General features: G+C 39.4%; 1 protein-coding gene across 2 annotated transcripts in view; it reads left to right on the forward strand.

Moving 5' to 3' along the window:
- ZFAND3 (zinc finger AN1-type containing 3) overlaps window positions 1-15769 on the forward strand; it is a 163999-nt gene that overhangs the window by 97745 nt on the left and 50485 nt on the right. For both annotated transcript variants that reach the window (XM_068157530.1, XM_068157538.1), the window contains one exon: window positions 5227-5406. In XM_068157530.1, the coding sequence (XP_068013631.1) occupies window positions 5227-5406 (180 nt within the window). The remainder of the gene's footprint in view (window positions 1-5226; window positions 5407-15769) is intronic.

The following is a 15769-nucleotide window of genomic DNA, read 5'->3' on the forward strand; positions in this document are numbered from 1 at the left end:
TATTGCTGTGTGTTTGGGCAAGATCCTGGCTGGTGGGGGGGGGGGAAATCTCCGTCTACCCCGTCTCCATCCAGACAAGGCTCAGGAAACAGGTGGAGATTATCTTGCCCTAAAGGTGTGATGGCTGGGTCCTTGGGTCCATTGTTGTAGTCCCGTGTTATCACGATGCAATCACAAGCTGATTTGCATCCAGGATTGGTGGACAGGATTCTTTCCACCTTCTTTCCAGTGGCTCTGCTATCACTTTATCTTTGTTGACTCACATAGAGAGAGACAAACTTATTAGACTCTCACAGCAACCAACTGAAAAAAAGCCCAACACAAACAAGCAAACAGATGACATTCCCAAAAAACCCAGCAAACCAACTAAAAACAAAACCAATTTTATCATGTTGATTTTACAAGGGTGGCAGTCCTACTATGTAGTGTGATCCTAATTTCCTGAATAATACATGTAATTACAGCCGTGGTCTCACTGTCTGTTTACTACCCTTGCAAATCCATCTCTTTTTTTAATGTTTGTTGTACCCTTCTTACAGTATTTTTTATGGCTTACTTGAAAAGAATATGATATGTATATGAAAAGCTTGGTGTATGCAACATCCAAATGCCAATATTATTTGAAACTCATAGTACTAATGTGCTGCCGTTTAGAAAAGTATAGCAATCATGGGAGATAACTGAGCATAAAGAACTCATTTCAGGTTTTCTTCATGGGAAAAAATGGAAGAGTTGTATTTATTAATAAATCCCCTAAAAGCTGAATGGATTTCCTGTACCATGTGTGATCATAATTCTTATTAAAGTTCAGTTGTACAAAAAGTAATCTTTCTAGCATTTTCACTGGTTTGTTAGTTCTCCCTGTGCTTTGTGCCTTACTGTGAAAGTGATGAGCTCTGCTGATAGCTCATACAACAATATACTGTGATAGTTATTTCTTAACTCTCCAGTCTAATCTTCTATTCATCCACTTACTATAGCTATTATTACTGTGGCTGTATGAAGAAATATATTTTGTATATGCCATATATTATGTATTTATAAATACGATTTTGTACACCACTTACCTCTGATTCAGTTTTATTGCTTTGGTTGTCTTCTCCTAATACAAATACTTGTGCAAATTCTTCAGTGCATTCCCCAGAAGGCAGGATATTTGTGTTTATTCTGCAAGTGGGCTAGTGTATCTTTCTGTCTGTGTGTTATTTTAAAAGAAAAATAAATAATTCCTCCCAAGTGGAATTTTATTCCCAGACCATTATTGGAGCTTTAGATTGCATTCAGGTATCTCCTTGTAGGAAAGCTTTTACCTGTTTAGCGATAATTTATTACGCAAAATGTAGTTACAGATTAATGATATTTGAAGTGTCTTCAGTGAGCTACAAACCAGGAAAGTTCTCAACAAATATGTAAATAAAATCTTCAGACTTGCAGTTCTATTCCATGGTCACATGAAGTACTATTTCCAGGTCAGTACTATTTCCAGGTCAGTACTATTTCCAGGCATGTGAAGAAATAAAATAAAGTGATGCAATAACTTAAAATAAACATTTAACTGTAGCAGTGTCAGTGTCTTAGTATTTGTATTACTTCCCATGGAGTACTCAAAACATTATGTTCTTTTAAGCATGGAACTGTATTCTGACAAGACTGGAGTAACATAAAAGTGTATTGTGTGCATTGAGATACTGATGGGCTAGCAGACATTTGACATGCCACTCTTAATTTATGTTCTGTAAAAGAACAAGATTGTTAATAAAAAATGTGCAGATTGCACATATAATGCAGTGTAAGAAGCAAACACTCTGTAAATAACTTTTTTGCTAGTCACACTGCTAAGTTATGGGAGCTGTAGGACTGAAAAACAAAGGAATTGTGTAATACTGCCTGTCGCCCAAAATAATTACTTTAAAAGCTTTAAATTTTTCCCCTTAGAAGGCTGTTTATTCTGATGCTTCTTGCAACATCCCTAATTATTTGAATGAACCCATATTAATTAAAAAAATCTGTTATAGACCATAGAATGGTAAGGGGTTTTAACCTGGATCCTTAAAATAAGCCCAAAGGAAAGTTCCTCCCTTGGAGAGTTTCATAACTTTTATGATTTCTTATACTATAGCGTGAATGCAAATGAGAGGCAGCCCTGGCTTAGTATTAAGTCAGCACCAGAACAAGAGGACACAGTCTCAAGCTGCACCAGGGGAAGTTTAGGCTTCAAGTGAGGAGGAAGTTCTTTACTAAGAGAGTCGTTTGCCTTTGGAATGTGCTTCCCAGGAAGGTGATGGAGTCACCATCCCTGGAGGTGTTCAAGAGGGGACTGGATGTGGCACTTGGTGCCATGGTTTAGTCATGAGGTCTTGATGATCTTTGAGGTGTCTTCCAACCTTGGTGATTCTGTGAACCTCATGGAGATTATGAGGAAAGGCCATTGTTCTGACAACCAAATTGCATTCTGATTTAATCAGTATAAAGCCTCCCCTTCTAAACTTGCCAGGGTCTTGCCTGTATTGTGTGTATATTTTAGTTTTGTTACGCAGCTAAGGTTTAACTGGGTTTATTCAAACACTGCATCCATGTAGTTGTTGCCAGCTTTTATTGTGCTTTGGAGAGGAGAAGAAGGTGATCTGCAAGTTACATGAGAGTGCTGCTAAACAAAAGCTAGATGCTCACCAGTACATAGAAGAAATATTATATAGCTCACCCAGTATATCATTAGATATGTATTTGTACCAGGTGAATACTAGACTACAAATCATAAAGCAGTGTGTTCAGAAATCTGTTGATAATTTAGGTCAAATTCATTATGTAAACTATGTCACTGAATAGGTCCTGTGTTGTTGTTGACACCATATTGCTGAGGCAGCTGTTAATTGCTGTAATGTAAATAAGTGGTACAGGCTCAATTGCAGCTAGTATGTCTCAGGTGCTTGAGATCAGCAGTTTCAACACTTTCCTCAGGTACTCACGTCTACAGTGAAAAAGGGGTTAAAGAGCAGGAATGGGAGACCTTCCACAGAACTGGGCAAGCAAAGGCTTTTTTTTGAAAGTTGATTTGCAGTCTGAGTAACTGCTAATTCTGAACATGAGGTGCTGAAGTCATGAAGGCAAAGAGCATTTAACTGCCATGCTGTATTTTGCTGCTGTGTGATGACTGCGCTGTTTCACTAGTATGCTTGTTGGGAAATGCTGTCACCAAATGACCATTTTTGTCAGCTTTTCATGCTCTTTGAAGCTGGAGAATTTATCAATAGCTTGCAAAGTGAATAGTTTTTCAGGAGGAAAAAAACCACCAAACCTAACAAACAACAAACCACATTGGTCAGTGTGCTCTTAAACTTGCAGCTTTGGGAGCCGCAATGTAGCACTAGTACTTCTGTACTATGGTTAGAACTGCCTGGATGTTCTTTATTTAGAACATTTTATGGATGACAATGGGATGGTACAGCTATTTAGAAAAAAATCCCTAACACAAACCCTGAAAATAAAACAAAATACACTAAGAATTTTTGCCTTGCTGAATTATAATGTATTTCATAATATCTATTGCTGTCTGTAACTCTACACTTTCTTTCTTAATGCATTGTGTAGGTTACTCATGGTGTGTAATGTGGAACATAACTATTATTTTTGCCCTACTCATTAAAGATGGAGCTTCTCTGATAGGTGCACACAACACAGCTTTACTTCTGTGAACTACCTTGGGTAGAATAAAACTTAGAGTCTTTGTAGCCACCTTATATTTTTAGCCAACATGTGAGATTTTCATTTATTTTCTGTACTTTTCATTTATCAACCAGTGCTTCGCATCTCTAGTGTGGGCTCCCCTCCTGTCAGGACTATAGATGCATGAAGAGTTGCATTTTATCTTTTGGGATGGGGGTTCCACTTCTAATCACTGCAGCTGTGGCTAGTGCGCAAGTATTTGAAGCTTTCTTGATTGTGCAGACACTGTAATTTGGGACCCAACTTGGGTGAAGCTTTGTTGGTAACTAGTAAGAACTGAGTCTCATCTTGGGTCCAGTAACTCATCTCTGACAAAAAAACATCACACTGTTTTTTCAGGGAAGAGCTTGTCTTGTCTGGCTTTGAGCTTGTTCCTTTCCACGCTGGACTTCTGGCTGACTCTTCCACAGCAGAAATTACAGCTTGTTTTCTCTGGCAAATGACTTAAAACCTAAATCAGCATTTAGGGACTGTCTCACTGTAGTGCTTCCCAATCCCAGTGAGTCATGTTGGCAACCCATGTTCTAGCACATTGTCATCTGTGAGTATTTATGGAGTGCTTTCTTTTCCTCTCTGTCACAACATAATATTGAGCAACCAAATACCAATTTCTGTGTTTGCATAATGAATAAATTCTGCCTTTGTATGTAATTTAAAGTATTTAAACATAGCAAGGTGATGCACTTCATCTGCAACTGCCTCTGTAAAAAGAAAAGGTGCCTTTGCATTGTGGGAGTAACTGGATGTTAAGCAAACCAAAAGCCACTTGACTGGTAGTGTGTTCCCTGGAGGCACCCTGTGGCAGAGCTGGACTGAAATTCAGTAGCGTAGCTGGTAGGAACTGAGACTAATGCTATAACTGATCAGGTATGAGGACTGTGGGTTCAGGAGAAAACCCTCAAGGAAGAATTTGCACTTGTAAAGGAAAAGCATATTTCCCTTCAAACCTGAGTCTTACTTTGGAGGGAAGGTAAAGCCTCATGATGTCATCTATCGAAGACATTGAATTTGGACTATGGGAGCAATTTGGAGATTTAGTGTGACTTGCTAACCAAAAATAAAACAAACAAACAAAAAACCACAAAACAAAACAACTTTGAGATCATAATTACATGATCATAACATAGATCAGGGAGAAACTTTTCATTGCAATGTCTGTGTAAGTGAAGGGAAGAAGAGCAAGTCCACACACACACATCAAACAAGTGATGCAAAGGCAGTCTCTCACCAGCTCCCTCATGCTAACCTGGAACCATAGCAGTCTATGCTAGCTTTGCCAAAACTGACATTGCTGTTTTCAGAGAAAGATAGCATTTCCTTGTATTAAATGCCTTAGTTCTTTCCTCATCAGATGTTTGTTCCTTTGTGCTTTCATATGGACTTTGTGTGAACTATGTTTTTTGTAAGGTGCCATGTGCTGTAAGCTCTTGGACACTCTTGAGCATAAAATTGGATGATGAGATTGAGCAAGTGGGATGACACATGAAATCTTGGTTTTGACAGATTTCCAGAAGAAGCAGCCAGATGATGACTCTACTCCCAGCACAAGCAACAACCAGTCAGATTTGTTCTCTGGAGAAACGAATAGTGACAACAGCAATACCTCTCTAACCACACAGGCCGCTAACTCCAACCAGCAACTTTTGACAGAACTGAATGTGACTTCACCGAGCAAAGAGGAATGTAAGTGCATGAGTCATAACTTGACAGCAAAGGGGGGACAAACATTTATCTTTGTTCTTATTTTTAAGTTTCCCTGAAGTAAGTGGTCTGGTTTTTGCAGCAGAGGGAAAGGCTAGAAGTCATTTGCAAAATAGACATTGATGGTTTAACCGAAGAACTAATTAAAAGGGGTTGCAGGAGTTTATAACCAACTCTACAGCCATTGGAACTGTAGTATACAATTCAGTCATGATTTTGAAGCACTGTCATTTTGAGATACTCCTTCTCACATTACTGATAAACTAATTTATGTATTCAAAGAAAGGTAGCAGTATCTTGTGAAATTTGACTTTAAAAATGTTAGTTTTTCAATTATTGCAATTACACATTGTACTGAGTCTAATCCATGTTTGTCTAGACTGCTGCTAGGTTACTTGGTTAAAACTTGGTTAAAACTAATCCATCTTTTCTCTCATGACCCATCTTCTTTACTGAACTCTGTCAGGCAAAAATTCTCCCTGAAGTTAAGCTAAGAGGTCAAAAACTGGCAAACACAGGGAGATGAAGAGATAAAGTTGTTTCAAAGTAATCTAAACCTCTGTTAAAAGTTCATCTTGTGTCTAATACTTTGAGCTTTAAAAATCTCCATTCTTCAACTTAAGCTCAAATGTACTATTTCATTTTTAGAAGGTGCTTTATGGGGGGAATGCCACTTGAGCTGAGTTTCACTTTGTTGTGGTAAATAGTTGTAAACATTGCAAGAAAAACATACTTATTTGTCAGTAGGAACTCTCCAAGAGCTCCTCTGGTTCTTCTACACTGAGGCAACTGCAGGGAATAAAACAAGTGTTCACAAAACACTAGGACTAAAAAAACCTTTCATGTGCCACACTTATTTTCAGTTGTGTTAACTATTTAACACAAGGATGGTTTTGCTGAGTTGCTGAAGTATTTATCCTCTTTACAAGTAGGTAGACTTTTATATAAATTCTTTTTGCCTAAACAGATTTGAGTGTGGATAAAATGCAAAAATGCAAAGTGTTGTTTTGGGATTGTAGTAATTTATTACACTAACTAAAATAAAATTTATCTGAGTTACTGTTTTCCATCTGTGTGTGAGAATATTGTCAGAAATACATCAGTATTCAAATGTGAATGTGCTGATACCAGTTCTTGTAATAAGGAGTAAACTTCCCATGTAACTCTTGTCTCTCCTTCGCATACACAGTTGCCTGCTGACCACCCACCATCTCTTCTTTCTGTCCAGAACTTCATGGGAACCCTGTAGTCTGCTGTGAAAACAAGGCCTTAAAACAATCTTCTTAGAGAATTCAGCAAAATACTGTGCTTCAGCAAAACGTTTTGGCCTTCACAGGGCAGGGTGCCTCAGCCTTAGTCAGGATCTCCTGTTTGGTGCTTCCCCAGTGCTTACTGGGTCAAGTTTTCTGAAACTGTGTTCAGTTAGGAATTAAATTGTGTTACAACAATGCGTTTTTATTGTGGCTGAGAATGACTTGGGGGTGAGTAGGAAGGTGATTAAAGGGGTGGGAAGTAGCATAGGGAATTAAATAGTGTCCTTCATCCCGAATTGCTGCAAGCTTGTGAACATACACTGAAGGTGATGGATATTAGGCAGCACAGCCTGCAGAGCATTTGAAAATATTACCTATAAAAAAAAATTTGTCATGACTTCCTTCTGGGGTGATACTAAGTGAAATACAGTGGAGAGATTTATTTATAGCTTGAGCTCTCTATCTTCTCTCACATCACCACTACCTTTTTAATGGAGCTTAATATCATTTATCAGAAATAATTATACACAGATGGAGCTTTTCTGGTGGATAATGACCTCAGCATGGAGGCTTTTCCTGTAATGAAGAATACCCGAACTTTAAATGTCTTTTTTAATTTGACAGTGTCTTTTTCTATGCAATATTTATTTTGCAATAAGTTCTCTAGAGCATGCATTGCTCTCATTACAGCTGTGTTCTTCAAAGACTGGTGTCTTGCAGTGCCATGTGACAATGTGCAGAACCTGCACAGAATGGTGGTTATTCACCAGAAATCAATGTATGAGGTCATTATGATAATCCTTATCAAAGTGTGAAAAGAGTGGAATACTCAGGAAGGATTCTCATTGTGCATTCCACTTCCCTTTCAAGCTTGTGAGGAGAGTCTCACATCAAGGCATTTGCCACAGTAATTGAGTCTATACAGTAAACAAATTGGACAGAATTGCAGCAAACCATTTAGGCAGTTAACAAATTCCATTCATCTTACAGCAACCAAAGAGAACCATAGCAATCTCATGGGGTAAAATTCTCATTCTGTGTCAGAGAAAGGGTGAGTTTTGTACTTGTTTTCAAGTAGCCATTTCCCTTTTTAACACACAATGAATGACACAGGGGAAAATTTCCTTGGACTGGATTTTGCAGAGGCTCAGTTTGACAATGTGCAAATATTTCTGCCATTTTTGTTACTGTTTTGATTTTCGGTGAGAGTTACATTTGCATTCCTGGGTGTTTTATATATACAGCAAGGTTCTAGGGACTTATCTCCTGCTACCCTAAATTCTGAACAGTCACCTACCCCAGTGCTGGCTTTGCCAATTAATTTCTCTCCCTCTAGTAGATGAAAGGTAGTTCTCAGTCGTACAGTCAACAAAATGTGTTGAAGATTTATGCCCAGAGACAGTGACTCAAGCTTCAAGACTTTGTTGGTTTGGGTTTTTTTTAATCTCTTTCACATGTGTTTTGTTTTTAAGAAGTATTACTTAGCACTAATGGAAAAAAAAAAGAGAAAACCAAAACAAAACAGTTGCAAGTTAGGAGAGGAAAAAACATTCTAATATTTTCTATCCAGAGCCTTCAGGTCTGGTCAGCTGCCTTAAGTTTTCTGAAACAAACTTTTGCACACACAGAAAATAATGATACTGTGGCTCTGTCAAAGATTTCCTTTTCTTACTGGGTGAGTAGGGGTTTTGTTTATTTTTAACAGACAGGACAAGGGCCCTCACTTTTCCTTCTGCTCCTCTATCCACCAGCAGTCTCTTAAAAAACCTAGCTTATTAGTGAAATTTCTGTTATTTTGGTAAAGATCACACTGCATATGGAATAGTTTTGCTTAGTTTCAGACTTTCATTGCCTTTTTGGGGATATCACATTATTTTCCTGTCACTATATGAGTAGACACTGCCCAGGTTTTAGAACTAAATGTGTTACATAATAGAAGAAATGTCAACGTGAACAACTCCAGCTCTGGCAGCTGGCTCAGAGTTGGTATTTCAGTAGTTCTTAGCCTTGGCCAACATGATTTTAATGATGTACTTAATTCTTCCTGGCCTCTTTGAATCAGCAAAAGCCACAACTGACAAAAGGACAAAAGGAATATCTGATCTTTGTAGAACTCTTCAACTCTACATTTCTGCATTGAAGACTTTATAAGATACACAAAGATCTAAGATCTGTAAATGTCAAAAATACACTGTAGATTGCAGATGAGAAAGGTGATTGTCAGTGGCCAGAGCTTACCTCTGTGTGTGCTGAGTTTCAGGTTCCTAAATATTAATTCCCATAACTGAATATATGTAAATTTTGGCTAGTTTTTGTGTACCCTCCAGAATTTGAACTGTTCCATGTCAAGCTAAGTGTTCAAAAACTGTTAGCTAACACTTAAATTTGCAAGATAAGATTGGAAAATGCTTTAAACATTGTTTTACCAAGTATTTGCACTTGTTGCAAATACTGAAATACCCCTGATTATGAAGTTATTTTGGTGAAGTTACTTTATGTACATAAAGTGCACTACATCTGAGGCAGACATGCAGTAAGCTTCTGTAAAAGATCTCTGGCAGAAAGGTGAGAGATTGTTTTTCTGCTGCACTTACTGGAAGCTTATACTCTGAATTTCATGGTTTGTTGAAGCATGACTGTGTAAAAAGCCACATAGGCTGCTGTATTGAAAAGTAACATTGGGCTTTTTTTTTCTGTCTTTGGAATATAAAACCTGATCTTAAGTCCTTTTTTTTCAACATAACCTTATGAAAAATGGATAAACAAGTGCATCCTTTGTTTTATTTTTTATTGAATGGCCTTCTCTCTGACACTATGCAAGAGGTTTCTACCAGTTTATAACATTTCACAGTTTTTGCATTTTGCCTCTTTGTCAGCAGAATCAGGGATCACAGCTTTCCTACATATGCCCTCAAAGTAGTTCATATTTTGAATTGTTATTGTGACATCCTTGATTGCATTTTACCTAAGGGCAATGATTTTTATAATGACAGTTGCTCTTGGATGCTTTTCTGAATGCCCTGGTTTTGAGAATTCAGTTGCTCATTGTAGTAGGAGTCAGTTTTTTATGTCCTGTCTTTTTTTTGTGTCTAATCCTGACTGTGGGAAACTTTGGGGTTTGCCTCATCCGTGACTGAAAGTTACATGTATACCCACTTCTATAACAACATGAGCCTGCAGTGTGCCCAGGCATCCAAGAGGGCCAATGGCACCCTGGCCTGCATCAGAAACAGTGTGGCCAGCAGGAGCAGGGAGGTCATTCTGCCCCTGTACACTGCACTGGTTAGGCAATACTTTGAGTACTGTCTCCAGTTCTGGGCCCCTCAGTTTAGGAAGGATGTTGACTTCCTGGAACATGTCCAGAGAAGGGCAATGAAGATGGTGAGGGGTTTGGAGCACAAGCCCTGTGAGGAGAGACTGAGGGAGCTGACGTTGCTTAGCCTGGGGAAGAGGAGGCTCAGAGGAGACCTTCTTGCTCTCTACAACTACCTGAGGGGAGGTTGTAGCCAGGTGGGGGTTGGTCTCTTCTCCCAGGCAGCCAGTACCAGAACAAGAGGACACAGTCTCAAGCTGCAGCAGGGAAGGTTTAGGCTGGATGTTAGAAAGAAGTTCTACACAGAGAGAGTGATTGTCCATTGGAATGGGCTGCCTGGGGAGGTGGTGGAGTCGCCATCATTGGAGGTGTTCAGGAGGAGACTGGATGGGGTGCTTGGTGCCATGGTTTAGTTGATTAGGTGGGTTGGATTAGTTGATAGGTTGGACATGATGATCATGAAGGTCTCTTCCAACCTGTTTTATTCAATTCTATTCTATTTGTAATCAGACCAAGCTGGCGGCCCTTGATTGTCATAGATAATCATAGAAAATAATTTATTTTGTTGCTAACTTGATTTATTCTGTTGCCAATTTGTATGTTTTCCTTTGATCCAAAAGAAAACATGAAGTGCTGTGCTTCAAAACTATCCTACCTGACCCAGCTGGTTTAATGCTGCAAGTAAATTGGACCCAGACATAACCTAGAAAGCTGTAGCTAGGTGATGACAAGATTGTCCTGTGTTGTTTCTTCTTGCATTCAGTTTTGTGTGTCTTGTATCAAAGCAAGAGTGGATGGACGTACCTCTGATATAGAGTATGCACCTGGCTGGTTTTTGATACATGTGGATTTCTGTGCTGCAGAATAAGTATTAGCTGTTTGTTCAAGCTTTTTGTTTTAAGTTAGATAAAAGATGCTTTACATCTGAATAGTTTGGGGATTTAGCCTTCCTTTTATGAAATGTTATCCTCTGGAGAAGATGAGGCTCAGGGGACATCTTATTGCTGTCTCCAACTACCTGAGGGGTGGTTGTAGCCCGGAGGGGGTTGGTTTCTTCTCCCAGGCAGAACAAGAGGACAGAGTCTCACGCTGTGCCAGGGCAAGTTTAGGCTGGAGGTGAGGAGAAAAGTTCTTCACTGAGAGAGTCCATTAGCCATTGGAATGTGCTGCCCAGGGAGGTGGTGGAGTCACGAGGCGATTGGATGTGGCACTTGGTGCCATGGTTTAGTCATGAGGTCTATGGTGACAGGTTGGACTCGATGATCTTTGAGGTCTCTTCCAACCTTGGTGATTCTGTGATTAATAAGCTTTTGGTACTGGTTTTAATGGTAAAATTAATGGCAATTCAGTTATTCATTTGGGTTGCCATCAGACCTGGATTTTCTTCAATATTCATCTTTTGTTGTTGTTGTTGTTGTTCGGGGGTGGGTGGGTTGTTGTTTTGTTGGGGTTTTTTGTTTGTTTGTTGTTTGGGTTGTGGGGGGGGGTTAGTTTGTTTTGAGTTTGTTGGGTTATTTTAGTATTGATGCTAACATTTTCTCAAGGTGTTTTGCAAGAATGCTCTTAAATATAAAACTGTACTGAGCTGTGGGCTGAGCTATCTTTTGCAAAATGCCAGTAGTATTAAGTGCCAGTACAGAAATTTCCTCAAAAAAGTCTCTAGTAGAAATGTCCCCTTCATCCTTTTGTTTCACAGCATGAGCATCTTTCTGTTAAGTGTCAATCTAATCCCTCCAGTCCAAGATTCATTTAAAGAACATTTCTGGTGGTTCTAACATCTTAAGCAAAGATCTGGCACATGGATTTATGAAATTAACACTTCTTTCCACGTCTGGGGCATGATAATTTTGAACTATAATGAAGACCAGCAGAATAGTGCCACTGTTAATTGTGCTGTCTGATTTATAGTCGCTTCACACTGCAGAGTAGACAGTGTATCCTAGGGTCCCATTTATTAAAGTGAAAGGACCCCATGGAACATGAAACACAAACATAGTCATGTAAGAAAAAAGCGGATTAGAGCTGCACAGCTATCAAGTTTACATAAAAATTATTTATAAAAATATAATTTAAGTGCTGGCTTCAAAAAGCACATTTTTGCACTTTATTGTGCACCTATAAAGTAGGGAAGTAGTGTGTCTTTTACAAATGAGGAAAGTGAGAGAAGGCAGGAAAAGGAGACAATAGCAGGGGGGAAAGTGGAATCTGAATCCTATCTCCATTTACTTGTTAGAGTTAAATTTACCACCTATTCAGCAGCAGCAAAGCAAGCCAGGTTTCCCTTCGTGCTCCAAAAGCTGCATGTAGATGGATGTCCACAAAAGTAAATAATGGCTAATTTGTAAAATTAGATTTTCAAAAGTATGCATTTGTATGTGGTATGGAGTCCAAGGGCATGAGATTTAACACATCCATGTGCTGCCAGGTTCTACACATTGGCCACAACAACCCCTGGCAGTGCTACAGGCTGGGGTCAGAGCGCCTGGAGAGCAGCCAGGCAGAAAGGGACCTGGTGGCACTGGTTGATAGCAGGCTGAACATGAGCCTGCAGTGTGCCCAGGTGGCCAAGAAGGCCAATGGCATCCTGGCCTGCATTAGGAATAGCGTGGCCAGCAGGAGCAGGAAAGTGTTTCTGCCCCTGTACTCAACACTGGTTAGGCCACACCTTGAGTCCTGTGTCCAGTTCTGCACCCCTCAGTTCAGGAAAGATGTTGAGTTGCTGGAAGGTGTCCAGAGAAGGGCAACAAAGCTGGGGAGGGGTTTGGAGCACAAGCCCTGTGAGGAGAGGGTGAGGGAGCTGGAGTTGCTTAGCCTGGAGAAGAGGAGGCTCAGGGGAGACCTTCTTGCTCTCTAAAACTACCTGAGGGGAGGTTGTAGCCAGGTGGGGCTTGGTCTCTTCTCCCAGGCAACCAGCACCAGAACAAGAGGACGCAGTCTCCAGATGTGCCAGGGGAGGTTTAGGCTGAATGTTAGGAAGAAGTTCTACACAGAGAGAGTGATTGGCCTTTGGAATGTGCTGCCCAGGGAGGTGGTGGATTCACTATCACTGGAGGTGTTTAGGAAGCCACTGGATGAGGTGCTTGGTGCCATGGTTTAGTTGATTAGATGGTATTGGGTAATAGGTTTGACTCAGTGATCTTGAAGGTCTTTTCCAACCTGGTTAATTCCACTCTATTCTATTAGCTATTTAATAATGGCATCAATTAATTATGCATCTTATTCATTCTGTAGCAAAGAAGCTGTTCCTAGGTACTGTAAAGATCTGCCGTTTTTTTTTTCCAATGAAGTGAGTGTATTTTGTCTTTGCAGACTGAATTTAGAGATTTCTTTTCTCATTTGTTTATGTATTGGTGTTTGTAATCAATGACTGTTTTCAAACTCAACTGCGTAGACTAATTAGATTATGTGTATATCAATTTAGGAGATGTAAAACTTGAATACTGTTTTGGATAGGTTTCCAAAGGTGATTTCTTTCCTCTATTGCCAATAGTCATGCAATTGTTCCTGTTCTAGCAACAACACTGCTGTTGTAAGGAAATTCAGCTCGCTCTTGCCAGCCCCTCCCCTTGCATTCAGGGCATTGGTGTGGCTTTTCAGGGATGCAACCATGACAGTGCTGAAAGCTCTGTTGTGTATTGTTTGGATGTGTTTATGTTACTGTGATCAAGTATTATTGAGCTTCAGGCTCCTCCACTATTTTTTCATGTTTGCTCATTATCTGACTTGCTGGTTTTGTGTTATCTGTAGTTATTTCACTGTATTACTGTGTTCACTGAAATTACTGTAAGGGTTCATTCTATTCTGCATATCTTCCTCTGCTTGCAAAGTGCTTCCAAGTCCTGTTCAAATACATAATACACACATACTCTGGGTTTAAAATTAGCCCTTTTCAAACAGCAAGAAAACTACCTGAAGGGAAGCCAGGTGGGGGTTGGTCTCTTCTCCCGGGTGGCCAGCACCAGAACCAGAGGACACAGTCTCAAGCTGCACCAGGGGAGGTTTAGGCTGGATGTTAGGAAGAAGTTCTTCACAGAAAGAGTGATTTGTCATTGGAATAAGATGCCCAGAGAGGTGGTGGAGGCACTGTCACTGGAGGTGTTTAAAAGGGGACTGGATGAGGCACTTGCTGCCATGGTTTAGTTGGTTAGATAGTGTTGAGTAATAGGTTGGACTTGATGATCTCAAAGGTCTTTTCCAACCTGGTTAATTCTATGCTATGCTATGCTATGCTATTCTATGAGGTTATGTAGTCTTTCACTTTCTCTTGCACAGGAAGTTCTGACTGAGTGGAGTCACTTTAGAGAAAGACTTCAGGAAGGGGCAACAAGAAGTTGCCTCAGGGTATGGCCTTCAGGACAACAGTACTTGGCAATTTTTACAGGACACAATGCAGAAAGACACTCTAAAAGTAAATTTTATATGGAAAGTATAATAGTCTGTAATAGTAAATAACAATATTAACATATGTAGAGAAGTATAAGCAATACATAAAATGTTACCACTTTATAGAGAGTTGGAAGAGAAACTGGTCTGGAACCACCTTTTCCAAAGCAATATGTTTAGAGTACAGTTAACAGTAAGTTCCAGAAAAGTAGGGTTACCAGAAGCCAAAAACTAGGTGGCTACATTAACAAGACATTTTGTTTTAATGTGTAGTAATGTTCAAATTAAAGGATATTGTTTTATCTTCGTTAATTCTGTGTTTGAATTTGCAAACCCAATGATTCTCACAATTCTTCTAATTTCTTCAGTAGCTTTTAGTATTTTTGCCATGTTAATCATCTTCTGTTGGGATTACATTATTTCTAGGCAAGTTTTGTTTTGTTTGAAAGAGAAGTTACAAATGCCAGAAACCACGTACTGGAAAAGCATAGGAGCAGAAGCTATTGTTTAATCTGTTAATTGAATATAGAGTATAAAGATATCTTTATTCTTCCTTTTTAATCACTTGTTTGTGCTGAGAAACACAGCCCAGTGGGATATGTTAGAAGCTACATGTGTGGCTTTTCACTGTGCCCTGATGTATTTTATATATCACAGTTAAATTAAGTGAAATTTTTTTCTTTGGTTGGTTTTTGGAGAGGAGTGGGGTTTTTTGGTTGATTGGGTTTTGGTTGGGTTTTTTTGGGGGGTTGAGGTTGTTTTTGTGAATGAAGGGGCAGATACATCCTGGATCCTACTAAATTATAAGCCAAGGACTGGTGTTCTAACATTATCTGGCTTCCCTTTTCTTCCATGCAGAATTTTATCAAAGCTGTGGGAAATACAGTGCCCCATTTCAAACACTACAAACATGCCTTCATTGGCTGTTATGTGTACCAAAAGGTTCAACATAATGACTTCCATGTAGAATTGCACAGTCAAGCTGATGCTGTGTATTACTGAATTATGCATGATGGTTTTAATGGTGGATCAAAAACAGTAGCAGAAGGCAGTGCTGCAAAGGACATGTTGCATTCTCTGGTTATTAGGCACTCGTGTATGTGCATGCAAATCCCAGGATGTTCTGTGTTGAAACTCTGGTGCTGTGCTATACAAATCAAAGCTATATGAATGTAATACCTAATGAGGGAAGATAAAAGAAAAACTGACATAGGGAAGTGCAGACTACATACCAAGTTAGTGTACTTCAGAGAGTGTGATCCTGCTTGGATGAATACTGAAAGTATCAGCTATTGGAAATATTTACTGTGCAATAATTATCAGGATTAGTCTTATTTGATAATCCACAGTGATGATGCCTGTGATGTCTATTAGGTGAAAACTGGGGGAAGGTAAC

This window comes from Melanerpes formicivorus, unplaced genomic scaffold (assembly GCF_026170545.1).
Source record: "Melanerpes formicivorus ecotype bairdi unplaced genomic scaffold, bMelFor1.0.p_v2 SCAF_2, whole genome shotgun sequence".
NCBI lineage: Eukaryota > Metazoa > Chordata > Aves > Piciformes > Picidae > Melanerpes > Melanerpes formicivorus.